Source organism: Uloborus diversus, chromosome 9, assembly GCF_026930045.1.
Source record: "Uloborus diversus isolate 005 chromosome 9, Udiv.v.3.1, whole genome shotgun sequence".
Classification (NCBI taxonomy): Eukaryota; Metazoa; Arthropoda; class Arachnida; order Araneae; family Uloboridae; genus Uloborus; species Uloborus diversus.
In genome coordinates, this window is record NC_072739.1 from 60,239,981 (window position 1) to 60,260,985 (window position 21,005).

The window sequence follows — 21,005 nt, forward strand, 5'->3', positions numbered from 1 at the left end:
CCTGTCTGTGTAGCTGTTTTAATCAGCATGTTTTTGCTGTTTTGCAAGTGAAAACATACTTGTACATTAAAAATATTAGGGCCAATCGAAAGAAAGAATTTTTCTGCGTCTTATGGACGTAGTTTGGAATTATATAGGATTCGTGTTTTTCCTTTTATGCATATTTTAAATACAAGGTCCGGCTATTAATTTCCAGGACTGACGTAATTGTAGGAGAACGAAAAGCCGGAAGATGGCACTAATGATTGCACGATGAGGAGCGTTTTCTTGCGCATGTGCAGTGCCATCTGCGCCATTCTGGAGTAAGTGGTTCTCGTAGTAAGTCACATTAAAACGTAGCTCTTAAATTCTTGTTGTCGAAGCGAAAATGGAGCAAAGAATTAACATTAATTTTGCTTCAAGGAACGTATCCTATCCAGGAACGCAGGGTCATCATCAGTGTTGTCGATAAGTTCGCCACATGCGTCCAGTCTCAATTGCTTTTGTTCGTCCCTCAAATAGCTAAGAACGAATCTGGAACGTACCTTGCTTTTATCTATGATGTCTTGTGTCAAAATTCGCCGAACCGTCTCTTTGCCCATGTTCAACTCACTGACGAGTACTCGAATAGTCAATTGACGATCACATTCCCCCACATTGCGAAATTTTTAAATTGCTTCCGACATCCGTACGGACTACGGCCGACCTGTGTGTGGACCATCTTCGACGCTTTCGCACCCGTCCCGAAAGCGTTTAAGCCAATCAAACGTTCTTGAGCGGGATAATGCTTCCTCGCCGTAATCTTGTTTAAACATTTCGTAGGTTTCCGAAAGCTCTCTTGTCCAATTTAAAGCAAAATTTAATATTAATACTTCGCTCTATTTTCACTTCGATAACAGGAACTTAAGAGCTACGTTTTAATGCGCCTTTCCACGAGAACTACTTACTCCAGAATGGCGTCTATTGCACTGCACATGCGCAAGACAACGCATGATGAAGCAATCATTAGCGTCATCTTCCGGCTTTTCTTTCTGCTACAGTTACGACAGCCCTCGAAAGTAATAGCCGGACTTGTACAACTCCAAGCCTATATTCACACGATCGGCAACGATTTCATTGTTGGCCGCCAAGGAAAGCTCATAGACTATCTGTTAGGACACCCTCTAAGGTTCATTTACAACTTCTTTCTTTGGCATTTTTTCTGTTTCACTAATACCTTTTTTGCACATCCCTCTTACGTTATTTACTAATTTCTTTTCAGGACAACTTCTTATGTTGTTTTATTAGGGACACATAACGTGACAATATCCATATCTGAATACATGGTGTCCTCCATTCTGTTGCATCCGCGGTACGAAAAACGATACTACTACAATGACATCGCCTTGCTTAGACTAGAACAGCCTGTGCAATTCAACGATTACGTCATGCCCGTGTGCTTGCCCACAAGGAATTCGGCATTTTTGAAGGACTCGGATCTCGAAGGAAGGCGAGTTACTGTGATGGGGTGGGGAGATGACGAATTTGGTAAGTATCGAATGTACTTTAAAATAAACGTTAGCTTTTGTTTAGGATCTGTAAGTGGTCAAATCAAAGTTAGTAACGCACAAAATGGCAAAAATATTACACGTGTTTATGGGTTATCAGAAATTCCTTTTTCGATGCAAAAAAAGTCATGAGCCACGTAACAGCGCCGAAGTTGGAACCACTTAGTTTTTTATGCGATAATATTTTAATGGTTGATATAACTGTCGATGGTCTCAATGGATAATACTTGTACTGAAGATAAGAGTGTAATTTCAACATTCAACTGAAAGCATGCATGCACTGTAAGATACCATGAAATTAATTTTTACTAAAGCTTGTAAATGAAGGGAAAACCTCGGTGTAAGAACGGGACAGTTCTACTTTTTGAAGATTTTGTGTTTTGCATTGAAATATATGAAGAAAACCATTATCTTTCATTTTGTTTAGGAACGAGACATCTCCAAACAATATTCCGTTGGATGTGAAAGGAAAGGGACTGTAGCAGGTTACATTTCAAATGGAAGATCGATATAGCTTCTCAATAATTCAAAGTATTAATTTAAAATTAAAGTGTTTTTTATCACACCGTATACAGTATATTAGTCACAAATCTCAAAACACATGGTTATCCAAAGTTTAAATTCCAATGGCGAGTATAGTTGTTGTTAGCAAGCATCGCTTTAGTAAAAAAATGGTTTTGACGTCATTGCAACCGAAACTTCCGCTGCATGTTGAAATTATACTCCTAATCAACTTCAAAGGGAAATAAAGTATTATAAAGCATTCCCAATAGTTAACTAACGCTTGACAATTGAAGTTTAATGACTAATGAATATGAAATGCGACAACAGAAAACATTCAACAGATTTTCATAGTTTGGGTTAAAAAATAAAAACACATCCAAGTCACAAAAAATAATGCTAGGGTCTAGGCGACACCTGGAATGAATAAATAATATTAATTTTGCTTAAATGTTTGATTAAAAAACGAAAATACTTTCTTTACTGATCTTCATATAAAGTATATATAACATTAGTTCAAATACACTCAATCCACCAATAACGTGATTGATCATGTAACTCAAATTTTTCATTGGGTCCTAACCCTTTGATCTTCAATTTTAAATTAATTATTCCTAATTTCTTGATGTTTACTTTTTTTATTCATTTTATTTTACTTAATAAATATAAAAAGTCGTTTCTCTTCTCTTGGAATTCCTGCACAATACAACTCCAAGAGCCGAAATAACTCCTGTTTAATCAGTTTCGCTATTAAGAAGCCTATGGAATTAAGTAGCTTGTTAATTCTTGTATTATTTGCTCTTGGTGGTGCGTATAAGGCGGCAGCAAGGAACTGTTTAAGAAATTGATGGCTAAAAGAACGGAAAAAACTTGAATATAAGTAGATATAAAAAGTCGTTTATCTTTTCTTGGAATTCCTGCACAATACTACTCCAAGGGCCGAAATAGGTTCTTAGAGTCTTGAGTGAGGCAGTGATTATTGAAGTTGAAAAAACGACCATAAAGAAGTTGTAGAAGCAGAACGAGAGCACTCTAGTCCAGGCTCCTCTTTTTTTGTATATATATAAGGTTTTTTGTTCTTTTTTTCTATAAAAATTTGACTTGCTGATTTCAGCTGATTTCAAATCCGTGGAGTGCCAGACGCTAAACCTTGAGCGTTTTTACCAAAATGGTAAAATTCAAGATGTCCAACAAAAAATTGTAAGTTTGATTTTCAGGTGTTAATTATTTTTAAAACTACTAGGGGGCTCTGCCCCCTGCTCGCTAGCGCTCACCAACCCCCGAAGATTGCTTCGCAATCTTATTTGATTCGCAAAGATTTTAAATCGTCAGATAAAAAGAAACAGATTAAAAACGCATTCCCTTTGGATCAAAAGGCACCCCTTCCCCGGATTTCAAAATAACTTGTAACAACTTGGAGAGCCGTAAAGGCTAAGGGGCTCCTGAGCATTGCAAAACTGCAGTTTTGTACGTTTGAAAAGTCGCTTTCGTATTCGTGGTCTCTAGTAATATATTTTGCTCTTTAGCTTGAATTGAGTTGAGCCTAAGATTCTAAGTTAAAATCGAAACCCTTAAAGTTTGTGAATAAGAAAGATGAAACACGCAAATCGAAAAAACATAACTATGGCAACGCCAAATAAAACATCAATAATTTTAATGGAGATGAAATTATTAGAACTTTATTTTTAACGGCTTGTAACTTTTTTTTCCTTTGGAGATACAAGCTTAGTTTTTCGACTACAGGTCGAGTTAGATCTGGAGTTTAAAAAGCCGTTCTTTCCATGGTGTCAAAAAGAAAACTGTGGGACAATTCCATCGCTTTTTACTGATAGATTGAATGAAGAAAGTAGTGCCTAAATTTTAGCTAAGCCTAAAAAAGTTCGAGTTAAAAATGAAAATAACTCCCGCCGTATTTAAGTTGGATAATTGAAACAATTTCCGTAGAACGCGGAAAATTCTACCCTTTCCAACGATATATATTAATATGTGCAAGTAATTTTTCACCCCTTTAATAGGCAATAACAGGCAATTTACGCAAAATTTGAGCTTAAAAGAGGTCCAATGAAGAACGCTCAAATCGGTTATTAAATATGAAGACTCGTAATCGCAAAACTTTCGAGAAAGAACGACTAGATGGAGGGCATAACCGTTTACAAAAGATGCGTGAAGTATCACATAAGGTACGAACAACATTTGGTGCCGAAGAATTTAAAAAAGCAATTAATGTATTTGCTGATTTTCCTTGTGAAATATGTAGAAAGAACCTCTACCCACAACAGCGATTTAAACTAAATCTAATGCATATGAGATCCCTTGTACCTACAGAAATAGTTAAATCTGATAGTATCGTCACATAATCTAGATGTTCGAATAATTTAAAAAAGTTCAAAGTACCATCACAAGCGTTTTGAAATATAAAATGGAAGTATCAGAAATACCGATGGAACTGTCAGCATATCAGAAATGGAAAAAAGACTGTTAAGTAGAGTTATACCTTTTTTGAGAATTATAAAAGTCCAGAATCACTTCTCTCAAAATTGGTTTAAGTGTCAAGTAAATTCAATTTATTTGCACAGGATATCATTGAATTGGCTGAACAACTTTCTTTAAGACCAAGCCAAGCTGGTATTATTTTAATATCCGAGAGCCTTGAGAATGTTAAACGGTGTAAAGAATTTGAAATTAATATTGGAAAATTGCAGAGCCCCTTACATTGGTTAATGATGAACAATGCCTTATACAAAGATGTCCAACCACGTTTTCTTTAAAATATAAATATAACCGATATGTTGCAAATCTCTGATCCAAAATTCGATGCAAAAAAAAAAAAAAACTGCTGACATTCCTGCACTAAATGAACGTAAGCCGACGTTTTCAATAGTGTCAGAAAACGTAGAAATTCTTAGAGGCTCTTTCCACCAAGGAAGTGATAAATTTCATATAGATTCACGAGATAAACAATGCACTGCAATAGCAACCATAGCATTTTCAACTAGTATACCAACCTTGTGGAGGGTAAGTGACATTGAATACATATTCAATCATAGGCGATAAGTGTTATAACTATTGCATAAACGCTGGAACCAATGTGAACGAAGAAGAAGCTTACATAGATTATCTTGCTATGAACAGATTATTACCAAACATAACTTTTAAAAATATTAATTTTGTAATTCATGTACTTCAAGAAAATGCTATAAATGGGCACCTTATAAATGATGATTACTCATAATGGTTTTCCAAATTTACGCAATGCTCTAGTAAGTTTTTTCCGTGAATTCATATACGGCGTACTCATATGCAATTTAACATATGTAGCTGTTTACTGTACAACTTTAGGAGAATCATTTTATTGGTTATTTGATTCTCATTCAAGAGGACCAAAAGGGTGTAAAGCACCTTTTCGTGGTGCATCCCGTTGCATGCGGTTTAGAAATATTGATAATCTGTATGGCATTTTGAGACAGAACTTACATAGTTTTGGAGCCGACAACAGTTTAAATGTATTTTGTTTAACACCACTGACAGTGCACAGTGGTAGTGCATCATTACACTCTGGAAGAAACGAAACTCGATCAGCAAATGCGTTATCATACAAAACAAATTCAGAAGCCGTTTTAAAAAGTCCTAATGATGGTCCAAACAAAATGAGTAAAGAAGTGGATATTGCAAATGAGGTAGAAAGCACTGATATGATTTTCTCTACAAGTATGCTTCAGTGTATAGACGAAGGAATACCTGATGTGGAAGAAATCTGTAAACGATGACAGTATAGATACAGATGAAATCAAATTGGCCAACTTAAGAAGAAAAACTGCTCCTCCTTTGAATATCGAAAAGGAGTTGAGAGTGGAAGAATTAGCTTGGTTCCATCTATTTCCTGATGGCAAAAATGGTTTCGGAGAAGAAAAAAGTTCATCCATTACTGCTCTGGATTATTTCCAAGCTCGAATAATGGGGAGTGATTTTCGATTCCATCGAACAGATTATCTTTTCTTAGCATTGTCGATTGTGGAATATTTTCGAGCAAAGTCCAGTGTTTCTGTTTCATGCAGAATGAGACAAGAAGAGCAAACGCCTCAAGGATTAATAGATAGCATTCATCTTGCAATGATGAATATTAGAGGATCCGCAGCATATTGGAAACGTGTTTGCTCTGAACTAATTGCAATGGTTAGAAATTTAAGTCCCCCCACATGGTTTTTAACTTTTTCTTGCAATGATTTAAATTGGTTGGACATGATAGAAGCTCTATTGATAGCTGATAATCGGAACCCAAACGAGGCAGAGATTTTAAGCTTTTCGGAGCGAATGAAACTAGTTCAACGATATCCTGTAGTCATAGCTAGACAATTTACGATGCGAGTAAATGCTTTAATGCGATACTTGAAGAATAACACACAATTGTTGGGAGGTCTGTTAGTCGATTATTGGTATAGGATTGAATTTCAAAACAGGGGCAGTCCTCATCTACATTTGCTTGCTTGATGTGCAGATATTCCCGATTTCACAACGGAAGAAGGAATTAAAGTGATAGAAAATATCGTTTCCTGCTCACTGGATATTAAAAACCAGTCATTACATGCTATTGTAGAAAATGTTCAAATTCACAAGCACACCAGTACTTGTTACAAAGATCGAAATCAAAATTCATGTAGGTTTGGATTTCCTTGACCAGAGAGTAAAAATGACTGAATGTTTAGAGTCAGATCAAGCACTGAGGAACAACGGACGTTACTGTGTCTTGAAAAGAACTCCAAATGAAATTATGGTAAATAATTACAATGCTGAAATTCTGACAGTGGGGTGCACATATGGATATACAACCGTGTGGAAAATTAGAAGCTGTAGCATATTACGTAGCGAAATATGCAAGTAAATGTGAGCCTAATGAATGGCAATGTTGTTAAAGAAGCAGTAGTGCAAGCTAAGAAACGAGGAGGAGCATTGTAGAATCAATTATTTTCAGTTACAATGGCCATTATTTCGCAAAGATTAGTAGGTGCTTGTGAATGCGCTTACCGGTTACCTCATTTTCCGTTAAAAATGTGTTCCCGCAAAACTGTTTTCATAAATAGTTGCTTGCCCAAACAAAGATTTCGCCTTTTGCGATTAGCGAGAAGTGAAAATTCCGTCTACAATAATATTTTTGATAGGTATGTACAAAGACAGACAACCTAGAAAATTTGAGTTTGGCTGAATTCGCTGTGATGAAATAGTTTCTAATACGCGTTGGATGGAAGAAGATGGCGATGCAGAATCAAATGAAGATTTAAATGTTGAATCAGCAATACATATAATTTTGAAGGATAACACACGTGTAAAAATAAGAGACAAGCCTGCTGTATTACGCACTCGTTATTATACTTTAAATAGTGACAGAGAAGGATATTTCTATAGTTTGATTGTTTGTCACATACCATTCCGTGACGAACGACTGTTAATGTTAGAAAATGAAAGTGCCGAAGCCTGTTTTCTTAGGAGACAGAATGAGCTGCGGCCTTTGTTGAATAATGAAAATGCAGAACGATTTGCTTATGACGAGACGATAATTCAACAAGCTGTTGCTCAAGCAGTAGCGTTTAACACTGTTCATCAAATGAATGGCAATGTTTCAAATAATGAGCACTTACATCTTGTTGATGAAAAAATAGAAGAAGATATAGACGACTTTTGTGTTGACGACCAGAATGAAATTATACAGATTCCAGAGAACGTATATGAACTTTTTATCATAACTGCATATTTAGACTTTTTATCAGCGGAATAAAAAGTCTAAATATGCAGCAGAAGGAACTATTTCAAAGAATTAACGCTAGTGTTGAGAAAGAACTTTACCGAACAGACGGACAAATGTTGGAATTCATAACTGGAGGTGCTGGTAGTGGCAAGTTCTTTGTCTTAAAACTAGCAGTTGATCATATAAGACGTTGCTACGCACCAACTGTCGATGCAGTGCTTCGACCAATTTTTACTTTCTTCTATATCTAATATATAGAAGAAAGTATTGGATTCGTGCAAATTTTCGAATTTCGAATTTTGACGGATTCGAACGTTTTGAGGTGTGCTGAGTCCATTTCGACCATTTTTGGAAAATGTCTGTCTGTGTGTGTGTGTGTGTATGTATGTATGTGTGTGTGTATGTATGTATGTGTGTGTGTATGTATGTGTGTGTGTATGTATGTGTGTCACGTCTGTGTATGACCAGTTTTTTGTGGCCGCTCTACAACAAAAACTACCGCATGAAATCGAACGAAATTTAGTACACATATGTGCCCCTATGTGAACTTGTGCCCATTAGTTTTTGGCGCGAATTAATCCAAGGGGGGGGGTGGAGCAATGGGACGTTTTTCGAGTTACGCGTGCTTGCTATTCCTCAGGAAGTTACTGGCGGAATCAAACAAAATTTGGTCCATATGTTGGTATTAACAGGAACAGGTGCTGATTCAATTTTGGTGTCAATAACTCAAACGGGGGTTGAGCTGTAGAACGTTTTTTGTCGTCAATTGTGACTGCTGTATCTCAAGAAATAACGAACGGAATGAAAGAAAAATTTATCGGCAAGTAGCCCTTAGTGGGTATAAGAACTGATTTTATTTTTGTGTCAACAGCTAAAAGGGGGGTAGCGCAATCACCCGTTCTTTTTTTCCATTTTGAGTGCCCTATCTCAAGAAGTAATGCTACGTTCTGGTTGAAATTTGGAATATATGTGAATCCATATGTAAACAGGCTTTGGTTCTATTTTGACGCCGATCGCTCCAAGAGGTGTTGATTTTTTTTTTTTTTTTCGAATAAAAATATTTTTATTAATGCAACAATAAGAAAGATAAATCGTAATAGATTGTCGTCTGCGTATTTATCGTGATTTTAATTGTATGGAAATGATAGGAAATATTATCTCAATGATTTAAAATTTTGAACTGTTGCCATCTTATGTTTGTTAACAAATAAAATATTTGTAATTCAATCAAGCAAGGCTTTTAAAATAACTTTCAATTTTCGCTCTTTGATTTGCTTTTGCAATAATTCAGATATTGGGATAGTCGTCAAGTTTTTGCATGTGTCATTTTGTTTTTGTTGGGAATATTGCTTCCTCGTCAAGCATGGGGAGGGATCAGAAAAAAAAAAATATAGAAGAAAGTTTCGTGATGGCCACAACATACTAGTTATTGAAGTAGCTGCATTAACTGGCTTTGCTGCGCATCAAATTTTTGGAAGAACTTTACACTCAGTTTTTTTTCCTTACCGGTTGAAAAAGGTAAAACAATGACGTATCGTCCAATGACAGGGAATGACTTGTACAAGAAAGAAAAAAATTGCGATACATCAGGTGGCTAATAATCGATGAAATATCAATGGTTTCCTATGAAAATTTTTGGATCGTACATTTGAGGCTCCTAAGTTCAAAAATTGCAATAAACTGTTCTGGGGAGTAAACGTATTACTCTTTGGAGACATTATGCAACTTCCGCCCTGTGAAAGGGAAGTGGTGTTTCTTGCAACCTCATCGGTCCGCAGCCGAGATAAACTAATGGCATCAGTTTTCTTTTTGTGAATTAACAATTAATATACGTAAAGGAAATTGATGTAGAGTTTGCTAACCTATTGAATAACTTACGATTTGGTGAACTTACAATGGCACATTTGGAACTGCTATTTGAACGAAAAGTGGTCTTAAATGGAGACTTTGAAGATGGTGCAGCAGTGCGAATTTTCCAACTATAAAACCAGTTGATGAATAGGGTCTGGTGGGGTAAAGTGGTCATAAAATCGTACGTTTTAAACTTTGGTGAATAATAAATACAATAAATTCTTTAAATACTTAAACTTTTTTTGTTTTTATTTTACATTGCATTATTAAAGAACACGGTACATTGAGTTTTAGGAAAATAAATATTGATTTAAGTAGCGTTATAACACTTTCTTTTCCCTTTGTATTTATGACCACTTTACCCCATGGGGTGGGGGAAAGTGGTCATAGCATGGGGTAAAGTGGTCATAGTTAAAAATAGATGCAAAACCATTATAAACAACCCTAATATTTGTATATTTCGGTTATTTTTATAGTTACAAGTATATGCACAAGCATATGTGTGTATACACGAGTATATACGTGTCGTGTAAACATTAGTAAACATGTTCATATGTGAGTAGATACATGTATGCATCAGATACATGCATGCACGTGCCTACTCGAGTATATAAGCATGTATACAAGATTACCTACAGGAGAGTATACCTGTCTACACGAGCATATATGTGTCACGTGTATGTACGGGTATATACGCGTGTAAACGAACATCATATGAGTGTATGCACTTGTACCTCGAGTATATACGTGCATGCATGAGTATATACGTGTCCAGCAGACGTATACACATGTATATAAGTGTACATACACACAGATACGGGTATACACGAGTTAATTCGTGGATACATCCAGTGCGTGTTTGGGTACATGTCTACTCACATTGTGAAGCACGAGTATACGTATGTATACGTGCAAACTCGATTATATACCTGTATAGACGTATATATGTACATTTACGTGTATACACCAGTACATGTATGTATACACGAGTATCCAAGCTTATATACATGTGTGCCTACAGAGTGAATCCAATGAGAAGCAAAGAATTATAAGGAACTTACGTTTGCTGACGCACTACATGCACAAAAATCCAGAAACAGATGGATGCAAAACAAATCACAAATTTGTTACACAAAGATGATTTCACCCAAGATTTTAGTTTTTAAGAAATATTTAGAGCAGTTGTTAAAAGTTACAGCCTGTAGTAGCTCTAATACAAGCATCGCAACAAAGGCGCAGCGGCTGATGAAAGTTTTTCGAAAGTCTCGTTATTGCAACTGAGGGTGCTTTGTGATTGCGACGCACATGTATCACAGGTGCAAGCCGCCAATTTCATCAATTTGTTTAAAATTTTCTCGGGACCTAAAATGTTGTGTAAAATTGTCTTTGTGTAATAAATTTTTGACGTGTTTTGCATCCATCAGTTTCTGGCTTTGCGTGCATGTAACGCGTCGGTATTGTGTTTGTGACCATATGTTCCTTAAGATTCCTCCTTCTTATCCTCCACTCTAACACCTTTTAATAATTTGCCCAAAAGTTTAAACTCACCCTGCATACTTGTATATCATATGCTTGTATGTAAGTGTCTACTTGAGTACGTATGTGTATATACATGTCTACCTGAGTATATAAGTGTTTATATATATACGAGTACAAACGAGTATATACGTGTATAGTCGAATGTATATCTGTATAGATTAAAAATACGTGTAGATACCCATATACGTATTTATTGCTGCATTTATGTGAATACGTCTATATACGTGCCTACACGAGTATATGCGTATGCATACGCATATGCTCGTATATTTAACCCCATTTACTGTAAAAACAATACATACTAAGTGAAATTAATATTTAATTTATATCTGCCTTATACTTAATGGCTAAGTGACATTAGAAGAACAATACTTGTTAAGCCTAATATTATGACCACTTTACCCCATCTTACTTAAATTGTTCTAAAAAATTATCTAAAACAGATTCAGCTAACTGCTAATGAGTAAGAGTTCTTGAGACATGTAGGAAGATTCCTATGCAGTCAATCTGTTCATAATTCTAACAAACAAAATTTCCCAAGGAAGTTAAAAGAGGTGTTTAGATTTAAAAACTTTTCATATTCACACAAAGTATTTTTTTTTACCAAATAAAATTTTCCCAGTTGTAAAATTTAGTACTCAAAATGTAGTTTCTAACTGCCCTACTCTACAATAAAATTTTTACATTCATTTGAACATTTATTTAAAAGCTATAGCCATTTATTTGACGAATGACCACTTTACCCCATTGACCACTTTCCCCCACCAGACCCTATACAACAAAATGACCAGCATTATTGGAAGTTCCAGTCGCATTTACAATATCAATTCTGTCAATTAATCTTGTGAAATTGCCACGTACGGGAAAAAGCCACCAGATAGCGTAATTCCAGCTGATGTAAATAACTGTGGTGGGCTATTGCACTCAATTAAAATAACTGCAGGTACTCGAGTTATGTTGAGGCGCAATATTTCTATATCCCGTGGCCTAGTAAATGGAGCCATGGGCATCATTAAGGGATTTAAATGGCCAGCCCTTCGAAGAGATCAATTACAAGACGGAGAATCACCAGATGCAATTCTGATTAAATTTGACGACGATACGGTTGGAAAAAATATTCAAGATTCAGAAGGTTGTGTTGCTATTGCTCCAGTAATTGCAACGTTTCAGAGAAAGGTTTGGGAGACATTGAGCGCAGAATGCTTCCAATCATTTTAAGCTGGGCACTTACTGTACACAAGCTGTAAGGGGTAACTTTAAATAAGGCAGTAATTGATTTGGGGAAAAATAATTTTGCGAAAGGTCAGATTTAAGTAGCCCTCGGTAGACTAAAAACGTTGGATGGCATAGCTGTATCCAATCTCGAACCAAACGAATTGTTGAATAAACCCCATGACGTTAGATCTTACACGGAAATGCAAACATTAAGATCACTTCCAAGATAATATTGTCTACCTAATAAACTTTTCAAAGTTCAAAATTCTACAACTATAATTTTATGTCATAAAACTTGTACTTTGAATAAAATGTTTCTGCTAAGACTGCATTTTCTAAACTTTTTAACTAACTTCAAAAAAAAAAAAAAAAAGCTGTTATTCGTTCATACCATATGTATGATTTTTTTTTTGGGGGGGGGGGGTGCTCGCTCATACGGCTGACTTAATAAACCGATTTTTATGATAATTTTTTTAATGAATAAGGGAAAGTTCAACTTTTGTCCCATTACTTTGACCATATTTGTTCTTTAAACGCAACGTTATGGGTAAAAAAAACTGATTTTCATGCAGTTTCTCTATTACATTATTAAACATAAAACCCCTTGTTACAAATTTTTGTTGCCGTGCAGCATTAATATTAATAGTAATTTCAATGAGAATTTTTTAAGAAGAATTTTCTGAAGCAAGCATGATATTTATTCACTGTCATTGCTCTATAGTAGTTGGGGCTAACCTAACATGGAAGCGAGGTATGCGACGAATGCTGTGATTAGGATCTGCGTAGCCTTCACAATAAAGCTGAGTTAGATTTTCCAGAACTAGATTAGTTTTTTTTGCCTTATAATCTATGCCAATAATAGATATCGGCGCTAAAGAAGGTGATATAGGATTGTATCATAAGTAAATTGCCTTTTGTGAAATATTAATTAATTTGGGAAACCGTTAATATTCAGATGGTTCTAATTAATTTTGCACACAAAAGAATAAAGGTGAAGTTTCGTGATCGTAGTTCATACCATTTAGGAAATACATTTACACTAAAAAAATGAAATTAAAAAATTTTGATAAAAAAATAGAACCGAATTTAAAATTGCTCTAAAAAGTGAAAAATAATTTTATTCTTTAAACACCATGGATAACACTTTTAAACATAATTTTTACTTTCTTCTGTATCTAATATATAGAAGAAAGTATTGGATTCGTGCAAATTTTCGAATTTCGAATTTTGACGGATTCGAACGTTTTGAGGTGTGCTGAGTCCATTTCGACTATTTTTGGAAAATGTCTGTCTGTCTGTGTGTATGTGTATGTGTGTCACGTCTGTGTGTGACCAGTTTTTTGTGGCCGCTCTACAGCAAAAACTACCGCATGAAATCGAACGAAACTTGGTACACAAATGTGCCCCTATGTGAACTTGTGCCCATTGGTTTTTGGCGCGAATTCCTCCAAGGGGGGTGGAGCAATGGGACGTTTTTTGAGTTACGCGTGATTGCTATTCCTCAGGAAGTAACTGGCGGAATCAAACAAAATTTGGTCCATATGTTGCCATTAACAGGAACAAGTGCTGATTCAATTTCGGTGTCAATAACTCAAACGGGGGTTGAGCTATAGAACGTTTTTTGTCGTCAATTGTGACTGCTGTATCTCAAGAAATAATGAACGGAATGAAAGAAAAATTTATCGGCAAGTAGCCCTTAGTGGGTATAAGAGCTGATTTTATTTTGGTGTCAACAGCTAAAAAGGGGGGTAGCGCAATCGCCCGTTCTTTTTTTCCATTGTGAGTGCCCTATCTCAAGAAGTAATGCTACGTTCTGGTTGAAATTAGGAATATATGTGAATCCATATGTAAACAGGCTTTGGTTCAATTTTGGCGCCAATCGCGCCAAGAGGTGCTGATTTATTTTTATTATCATTATTTTTTAGCGAATAAAAATAGTTTTATTAATGCAACAATAAGAAAGATAAATCGTAATAGATTGTCGTCTGCGTATTTCTCGTGATTTTAATTGTATGGAAATGATCGGAAATATTATCTCAATGATTTAAAATTTTTAACTGTTGCCATCTTATATTTGTTAACAAATAAAATATTTGTAATTAATTCAAGCAAGGCTTTTAAAATAACTTTCAATTTTCGCTCTTTGCTTTGCTTTTGCAATAATTCAGACATTGGGATGGTCGTCAAGTTTTTGCATGTGTAATTTCATTTTTGTTGGGAATATTGCTTCCTCGTCAAGCATGGGGAGGGATCAGAAAAAAAAAGAAAAATATAGAAGAAAGTTTCGTGATGGCCACAACATACTAGTTGAAGTTGGCGCAAAAACGATAGATAAAATCATTTACAGCCATGACAGCTCTAACATACATTATGTATTGATAACAGCATATGTGAGTAACGATATAAATGTTTCTTTCCTCACTTTGGATGGTTTTCTGAAAACAATATGAACGAAGCATGGTTAAGCTGGATTTTACTTTTTGTTTTTGCGCCAACTTCAAAAATTATGTTTAAAAGTATTATCGATGGTGTTTAAAGAATAAAATTATTTTTCACTTTTTAGAGCAATTTTAAAGTTGGTTCAATTTTTTTCCAAACATTTTTTTTTCACTTTTTAAAGCAATTTTAAAATCGGTTCTATTTTTTTTTCAAATTTTTTTTAAATATTTACTATAAAGAGATAATGGGCATGAAAATAGAAGGTTTTACCAAAGACAACCATTTGCAATGATATACTATAAAGAGCATAAAGTTTGATTTAGCGTAACAATAAACTTTATAGGAGGAAAAAGGCTTAAAACACATCAAATAAATTAAGTAGTACCTATATGCGCTTTGGTCATGGATCATCAGGTATTATTAGCAAAACACTAAATAAAACAACAGCTACGACTTGGGCATTATTATTTGGAACATTTGGCAGATTGAAAAGTAATTTGGAATCATTGAAGAACGGTGAAGTACAAAATGCAGTCACTTTTTATGTCGAAGAGCGTCACACATGTATTGCTTCAGGCACATAAGATAGACTAAAGATTCGTGGAAACTTTTCACTTGCATTGACGCATTAAATAACCCTGATCCCACAGAGAAGGAAGTGGTACTCCCTTCTCTGGTACCCCCATTTACTCAGGAACTAAATTCGGCACAGAATTAGTTCGTAGCATAGGGGTGCGCACCTCGAAGCGATTTTTTGAAAATTCGATTTTGTTCTTTTTCTGTCCCAATTTTGAGAACATTTTACCTAGCACATTATCATAACGTGGACGAGTAAATTACCAAATTATCATAACGTGGAACCGTAGCATGGGCAAACAAATGACCACAGCTAATTGGCGAGAAATTCATCATCCATTATTTGTAAATATACAGGCGAATCAAATGACCTTTTAATTTTCTACTACGGGCAAAGTCGTGCGGGTACCGCTAGTTAAAATAAATCTTGCATTGAAATAGTGTTTTTTATTTTTGGATGTAGTGTTTATTATTTTTTGTAAATTTTCGCTATCAGAAAAAAAAGTGGAAAATTTTCACTTTTTTTCGACGGGGCAAAGTGAAAAATGAAATATTTTTATTCGATTATAAAAAATATTTTTGATCAAATAAATAAAAAAATAAAAGGTTGAATGAACAACGAAAAATATACTAAAAAAAATAAATGAATAATTAAATTAATTAATGTATGAGGACAAATAAATGAGTGAGTGAAGAGTGAATGAATAAGAAAATAAGTGAATTAGTAAAAAAAAATATATGCTAATAATGTAATTAATAAATAATACGTAAGAGAATTAATAAATGATTGAATATTTAAAGGAAATTGACTACTTTACATTGCCCCATCCACTTTGACCCGCATGTACTTGTCTCATTGAACAAAATATTTAAAATACAAATAAGCTTAATATTAACTAAATAAATACTGCACCGAATATTATAAAGTCTCAATATTTCAAATGTTAATTACTAGAAGTTTATTATTTAATAATACCAAAAAAAAATTTCGACTTACAGCAAAATATTACCATATATGAGTATCAACTTTTGAAAATTGTTTGTATTACCGTATTCTGTGATTTTCAGAAGTAATTTTTTCTTGACTGGAATTGACTACATGTATTATTACGTAATTCAAATATTACTAGATAGGTGGCGCTAAAAGCAGAGTAATTATTTCACCATTTCACTTTGCCCCACACATAATATATATTAGTCACACATATTGCTTTAAAAGTTACGCTTATTTTAATGAACTGCAAAACAAGGTTCAAGGCAAATACCTACTTCGTATTTCTTTACGAATATTTTTTTCGATTTCATTCATTAAGCAACAAACAACATACTGTCTGCGAGGCTGGTTGTTGATTGGATTAATAGGTATGTGGATTGCAAACGGTGGATCTGTCAATCTCAAAGGATTCAGAAAACGCATTACTGACCTTTTAATCATGAAATAGCGAAATCAAGTTTCAAATCTGCATAAAGAAAAACAGGTACATGGTAAATGCGCGGTTGAGCAAATCTTGCTACATTTACGTTGTCCGTATTCTATTTCATATGCAGTTCCCCAAGTTAAAGAAGGGAAATTTAGTTGTATTTATATAAATGCTACTGAAATAGTACCGACATATGTATAAACATAAAGCCCTGTATGTAAAATATTGCTGAACGTTGGAGTCAACACACGTTACAAAAGTACGATTCTTCAAGGTTGTAAAACAAGGGATGCGGCGGACTGATTTTGGGGAAAAGAGATGGAGTCAGGAGTCGAAGATTTTAAGTTCTAAGAGTCGGAATCGGATTCTGAGCAGGTCTTTTTCCCTCGAAGTCCGCAACTCTGCCAGTGTGCTGTCGGAGTCAGACTGATTTAGGGGTAAAGGAGTTGAAATCGAAGGTTCTAAAACTTCCGGAGTTGGGAGTCGGAGTCGGCATTAGTCATTTTCCCTTCGGCTCAACAGCCCGGTGTAAAACGCCTCACCTCACCATTTAAGAGCTAATATCGTCCACCCCAAGGTAAACACAAGTTTTGGAAATTTTAATTCGTCATTTAAAAACTATAGCTTATATGTTTTACTTTTGCAGGTGGACGTAGCAGTCACGTGTTGAGAGAAGCGACTTTTCCTGTTGTATCACGAAAGTCGTGCAATGCATCCTATGTGAGAGTCGCATCCAACAGGTTTCCTCGAGGAATAACCCAAGAAATGTTGTGCGCCGGTTCGCCAAAAGGCGGAATGGATGCGTGTCAAGTAAGTAATCACACAAGTATTACTAATTTTATGCACCGCACATATATGAAGATTACTTTGTTACAAAGCAAACGCAACACAAGCATCGTCTCCTCATTGTCAAAAAGCATGGACGCTTGACATTTGTTAGTGAATGGAATAAATTTACTTTTGATCTTTTAGAGCCAGCGAAAAAATGTTTTGGTACTCTTAGAGCTGATGAAAAATTTCCAATGGAAAACTAACTGTTTGGTAGTCAGAGTAATAATAATAATGCAAACCAAGATTTACAGTTTCCTTGTCTTTGAATAGTTTTACTATAGAAATTGCACGATGCGTCTCACTGCGTGCATAGTTTTTACTAATATGGATTTATATATATCTGTACGTACAAATACAGTACTGTTTCAGTTGTATTTAGATAAATATATAGAAAAAAACCATTGTACAGTTTTTTAAAATTTTAATCTATACTAACAATGTAAAGCTGTAGAGTTTGTTTGCTTGAACGCACTAATCTCAGGAACTACTGGTTCGAGTTGGAAAAATTCGTTTTGTGCTGAATAGTCCATTTATTGAGGAATTCGATAAGGCTAATTTTTTCTTTCTTTTTTTTTTAAATCAGATTGACCGAAACATTTGTAATTGCAAATTAAATGTTTAATGTTTAGCTCTATGAATTCTGAATAGACGGCGGGGTGAGTTTAGTTCTATGAATTCCTAATAGATGGCTGGGTAAGTTGACTCTTCGAGACGGCGCTGGCCGACAGTGTCAATAGCTGCGAGGAACCATGCCCTGCTTCGCTGTTGTGATCAGCGAACTGATTTTTGAATGCGGGTTTTTTTTTTTTTTTTTGCGATGTTCAGGTACATAATTTGATTTAGCAGGATTTTTCTATTGGGTTTTCCTTTCCTTATTTCTTCAATGTTTGTTTTTGTTCCTATAGTTGAAGATAATTACTTATCAAAATAAATAATTTGATTTGTCGTATTATTCAATTGTGATTGTTATTTATAACGTTTTTATTGTAGCATTGTTTATTTGGCGAAACACTTTAAATTGCAGGCGGAAAAACTGCTTCACTCGCTAAAGGGCAGAGTTACGGTAGCGTGGTTGCTTGGAGAGTTTAACGATGAACTATGTAGTTGAAGATTTATTTTGAGTTTTAAAGCTACTCTTAATATTTTTATGTGTTTTGGCGAATAGTTTTAAATTCCAAAGAGACTTTAATAGGTCTTTTGAAAAGGTGTGTACGCATTTTAGTTGAAGAAAATGGATCATTTCACATCAGAAAAGGGTGGGGGGTGGGGGGGGGCAGGATTTTTTTTTTTTTTGTACAATCGGACTTCCTATAACTTCTTAGCACGGGCATCGCCGTGCGGGTACTGCTAGTTTGCTATACTTTGTGGAGTGCACAAGAATTGGGGTTGCATATCTTCCACTTCACCACTCACGTTACAAAACATGACCTTACCAGTTAGCTGTTAAAACTATTATTATTATTACATTATTTAGATTTTTCATACTCCAATAAAAATAAATAACTTTTTTTCTTAGGGTGATTCCGGTGGACCTCTTCTTGCACTGGAAAACGGACGGTACACCCAAGTAGGGATTGTTTCATTTGGTTACAAATGCGGAGACAAAGAATTTCCTGGTGTGTACACAAAAGTTGCTTACTACGTGGGATGGATCACAGAGAACACGCAGCAACTACGTACCTAAATTATGTATAGAAAAAGTGATGCAAAAATGAGCCATATCTATACGTGACTCATGCCAGTTCCTACCTGCGACACACACAACACATGTTGTTGTCACTCTTGTTGCAATGGACAATGGCTATCGTCACCGGTCAACAACGATATAGTTTCTGCTCCAGTTTAAGTCATAGCGAAAAGCGACAGATTGTCTGCTCCAGTTTAAGTCGTAGCGAAAAGCGACAGTTTTTCTGCTACATTTTATGCTATTGCGGAATCAACAAATCAGTATCCGCGGGTGAAAGTAATTTTTAATGGTGGAATAAATGACAGCCAATGAGTAAGCAAGTTGAAACACCAGGTTAATTAAATTATGTAGAACCAATTCGCTGAGTAGGAAGAAACCCAGAAAACTTTTATCTGGACAAATGAACAAGAATCCTGAAGTCGCTACTTGCATTTTCTTTTCAAGTCTACAAAGCTGGGAATTAAGTGTGATACGCTCACCAAGTGGAATGCGTCATTGTTGAGCCACGAGTTGAGCTAATTTACTCATAAGTTTAAGCAGGAACCCTTAAATACGATAACATGTTGTTATATTTCTGAAAATTGAAAATAATATTTCTATACCTAGAAGTTGAGAACAAACCGAATGAGTAAAATAAAATGAAATAAAGAAATATAAATCAATAACTTTGTTTTGACTCATGATTTTACATTCTCTGAAAATTTTAAATGAAGACAATCAACATGAACACCAGTTTTAACAATTTTCTGGGCCGGAAAAACTTTGTCGGACAAGGAAAATTCCTTAGAGATGTAAACAATATTTGTTTTCCTTAACAAGATAATATCCATCAACCCACAAACGTGAAGTTTCATTATATAGTGAAACTTCGATAAGTCGAAGTTGCAGAGAATGCGAAAAAATTCGAGTTATCAAAAATCCGGCTCATTGAATACGAAAAGAAAACATAGAATAAAATGAAATACCACCACTGAAACTTATTAAATTCATAATATGAGCAAAAAAAAAAGTAATAGAATGATGTATCAAAAATAATATTGTCGCCTGAAAGCAACAGTAGGATATTTTACCGCTATTCTTGGGATTAGAGGCCTTACTGTTGTTCTGAGGCGGTGATATATACTTGACATAGTTAAGGTACACTATAATTCTATAAATTCAACAGTTTATATAGGTTGGAAAACATATTTATAATTTTATGTAGGACATAACTTTTGCGTACCAAATATTTAAAAAAAGAAATCTCTAATCAAACACTGCTTTGAGCAAAAATTTGTTCATTCATTTTATAGTCCTAGATCCTTTTAAAGCTCCAGAGAGAGTCTAGAACATTCGGACGGGATTCTGTAAAAATGCGCAATACAACTACTGCTTTTCTTGCATCGGCAATAGAAAAAAAATTTTTTTTTTTTTTGATAGGCTAAAATGATTGAAAACTTGGAGGTAAACTTCAACGCAATTTCCTTCTTTTCTACACCACAATCGAATTAACTCAACTTTTTCTTGGAAGCTTAAATTTTTAAATTGTCTCCTTGCCTATTTAAAATTCTGTCTCAAACGTTTAGGAGTCAGTGAAATGGCCCCACAAACATTCGCTTTCTATTGCTACGAAAGAAAAAAGCCAGTCTTGGAAAGACCAGCAGCTTCGTCACAAAATCCTAAAAACATTCCTTCTCGAA

General features: G+C 34.9%; 1 protein-coding gene across 1 annotated transcript; it reads left to right on the top strand.

The window, feature by feature from the left end:
• The first annotated feature begins 1,269 nt into the window (after positions 1-1,269).
• On the top strand, positions 1,270-19,567 carry LOC129229861 (clotting factor B-like). The gene is made up of 3 exons (XM_054864237.1): positions 1,270-1,506; positions 17,455-17,618; positions 19,156-19,567. Exons 1-3 carry the CDS (start codon positions 1,302-1,304, stop codon positions 19,321-19,323), a joined length of 537 nt encoding a protein of 178 aa, XP_054720212.1. The 5' UTR covers positions 1,270-1,301; the 3' UTR covers positions 19,324-19,567.
• Positions 19,568-21,005: the final 1,438 nt, after the last annotated feature.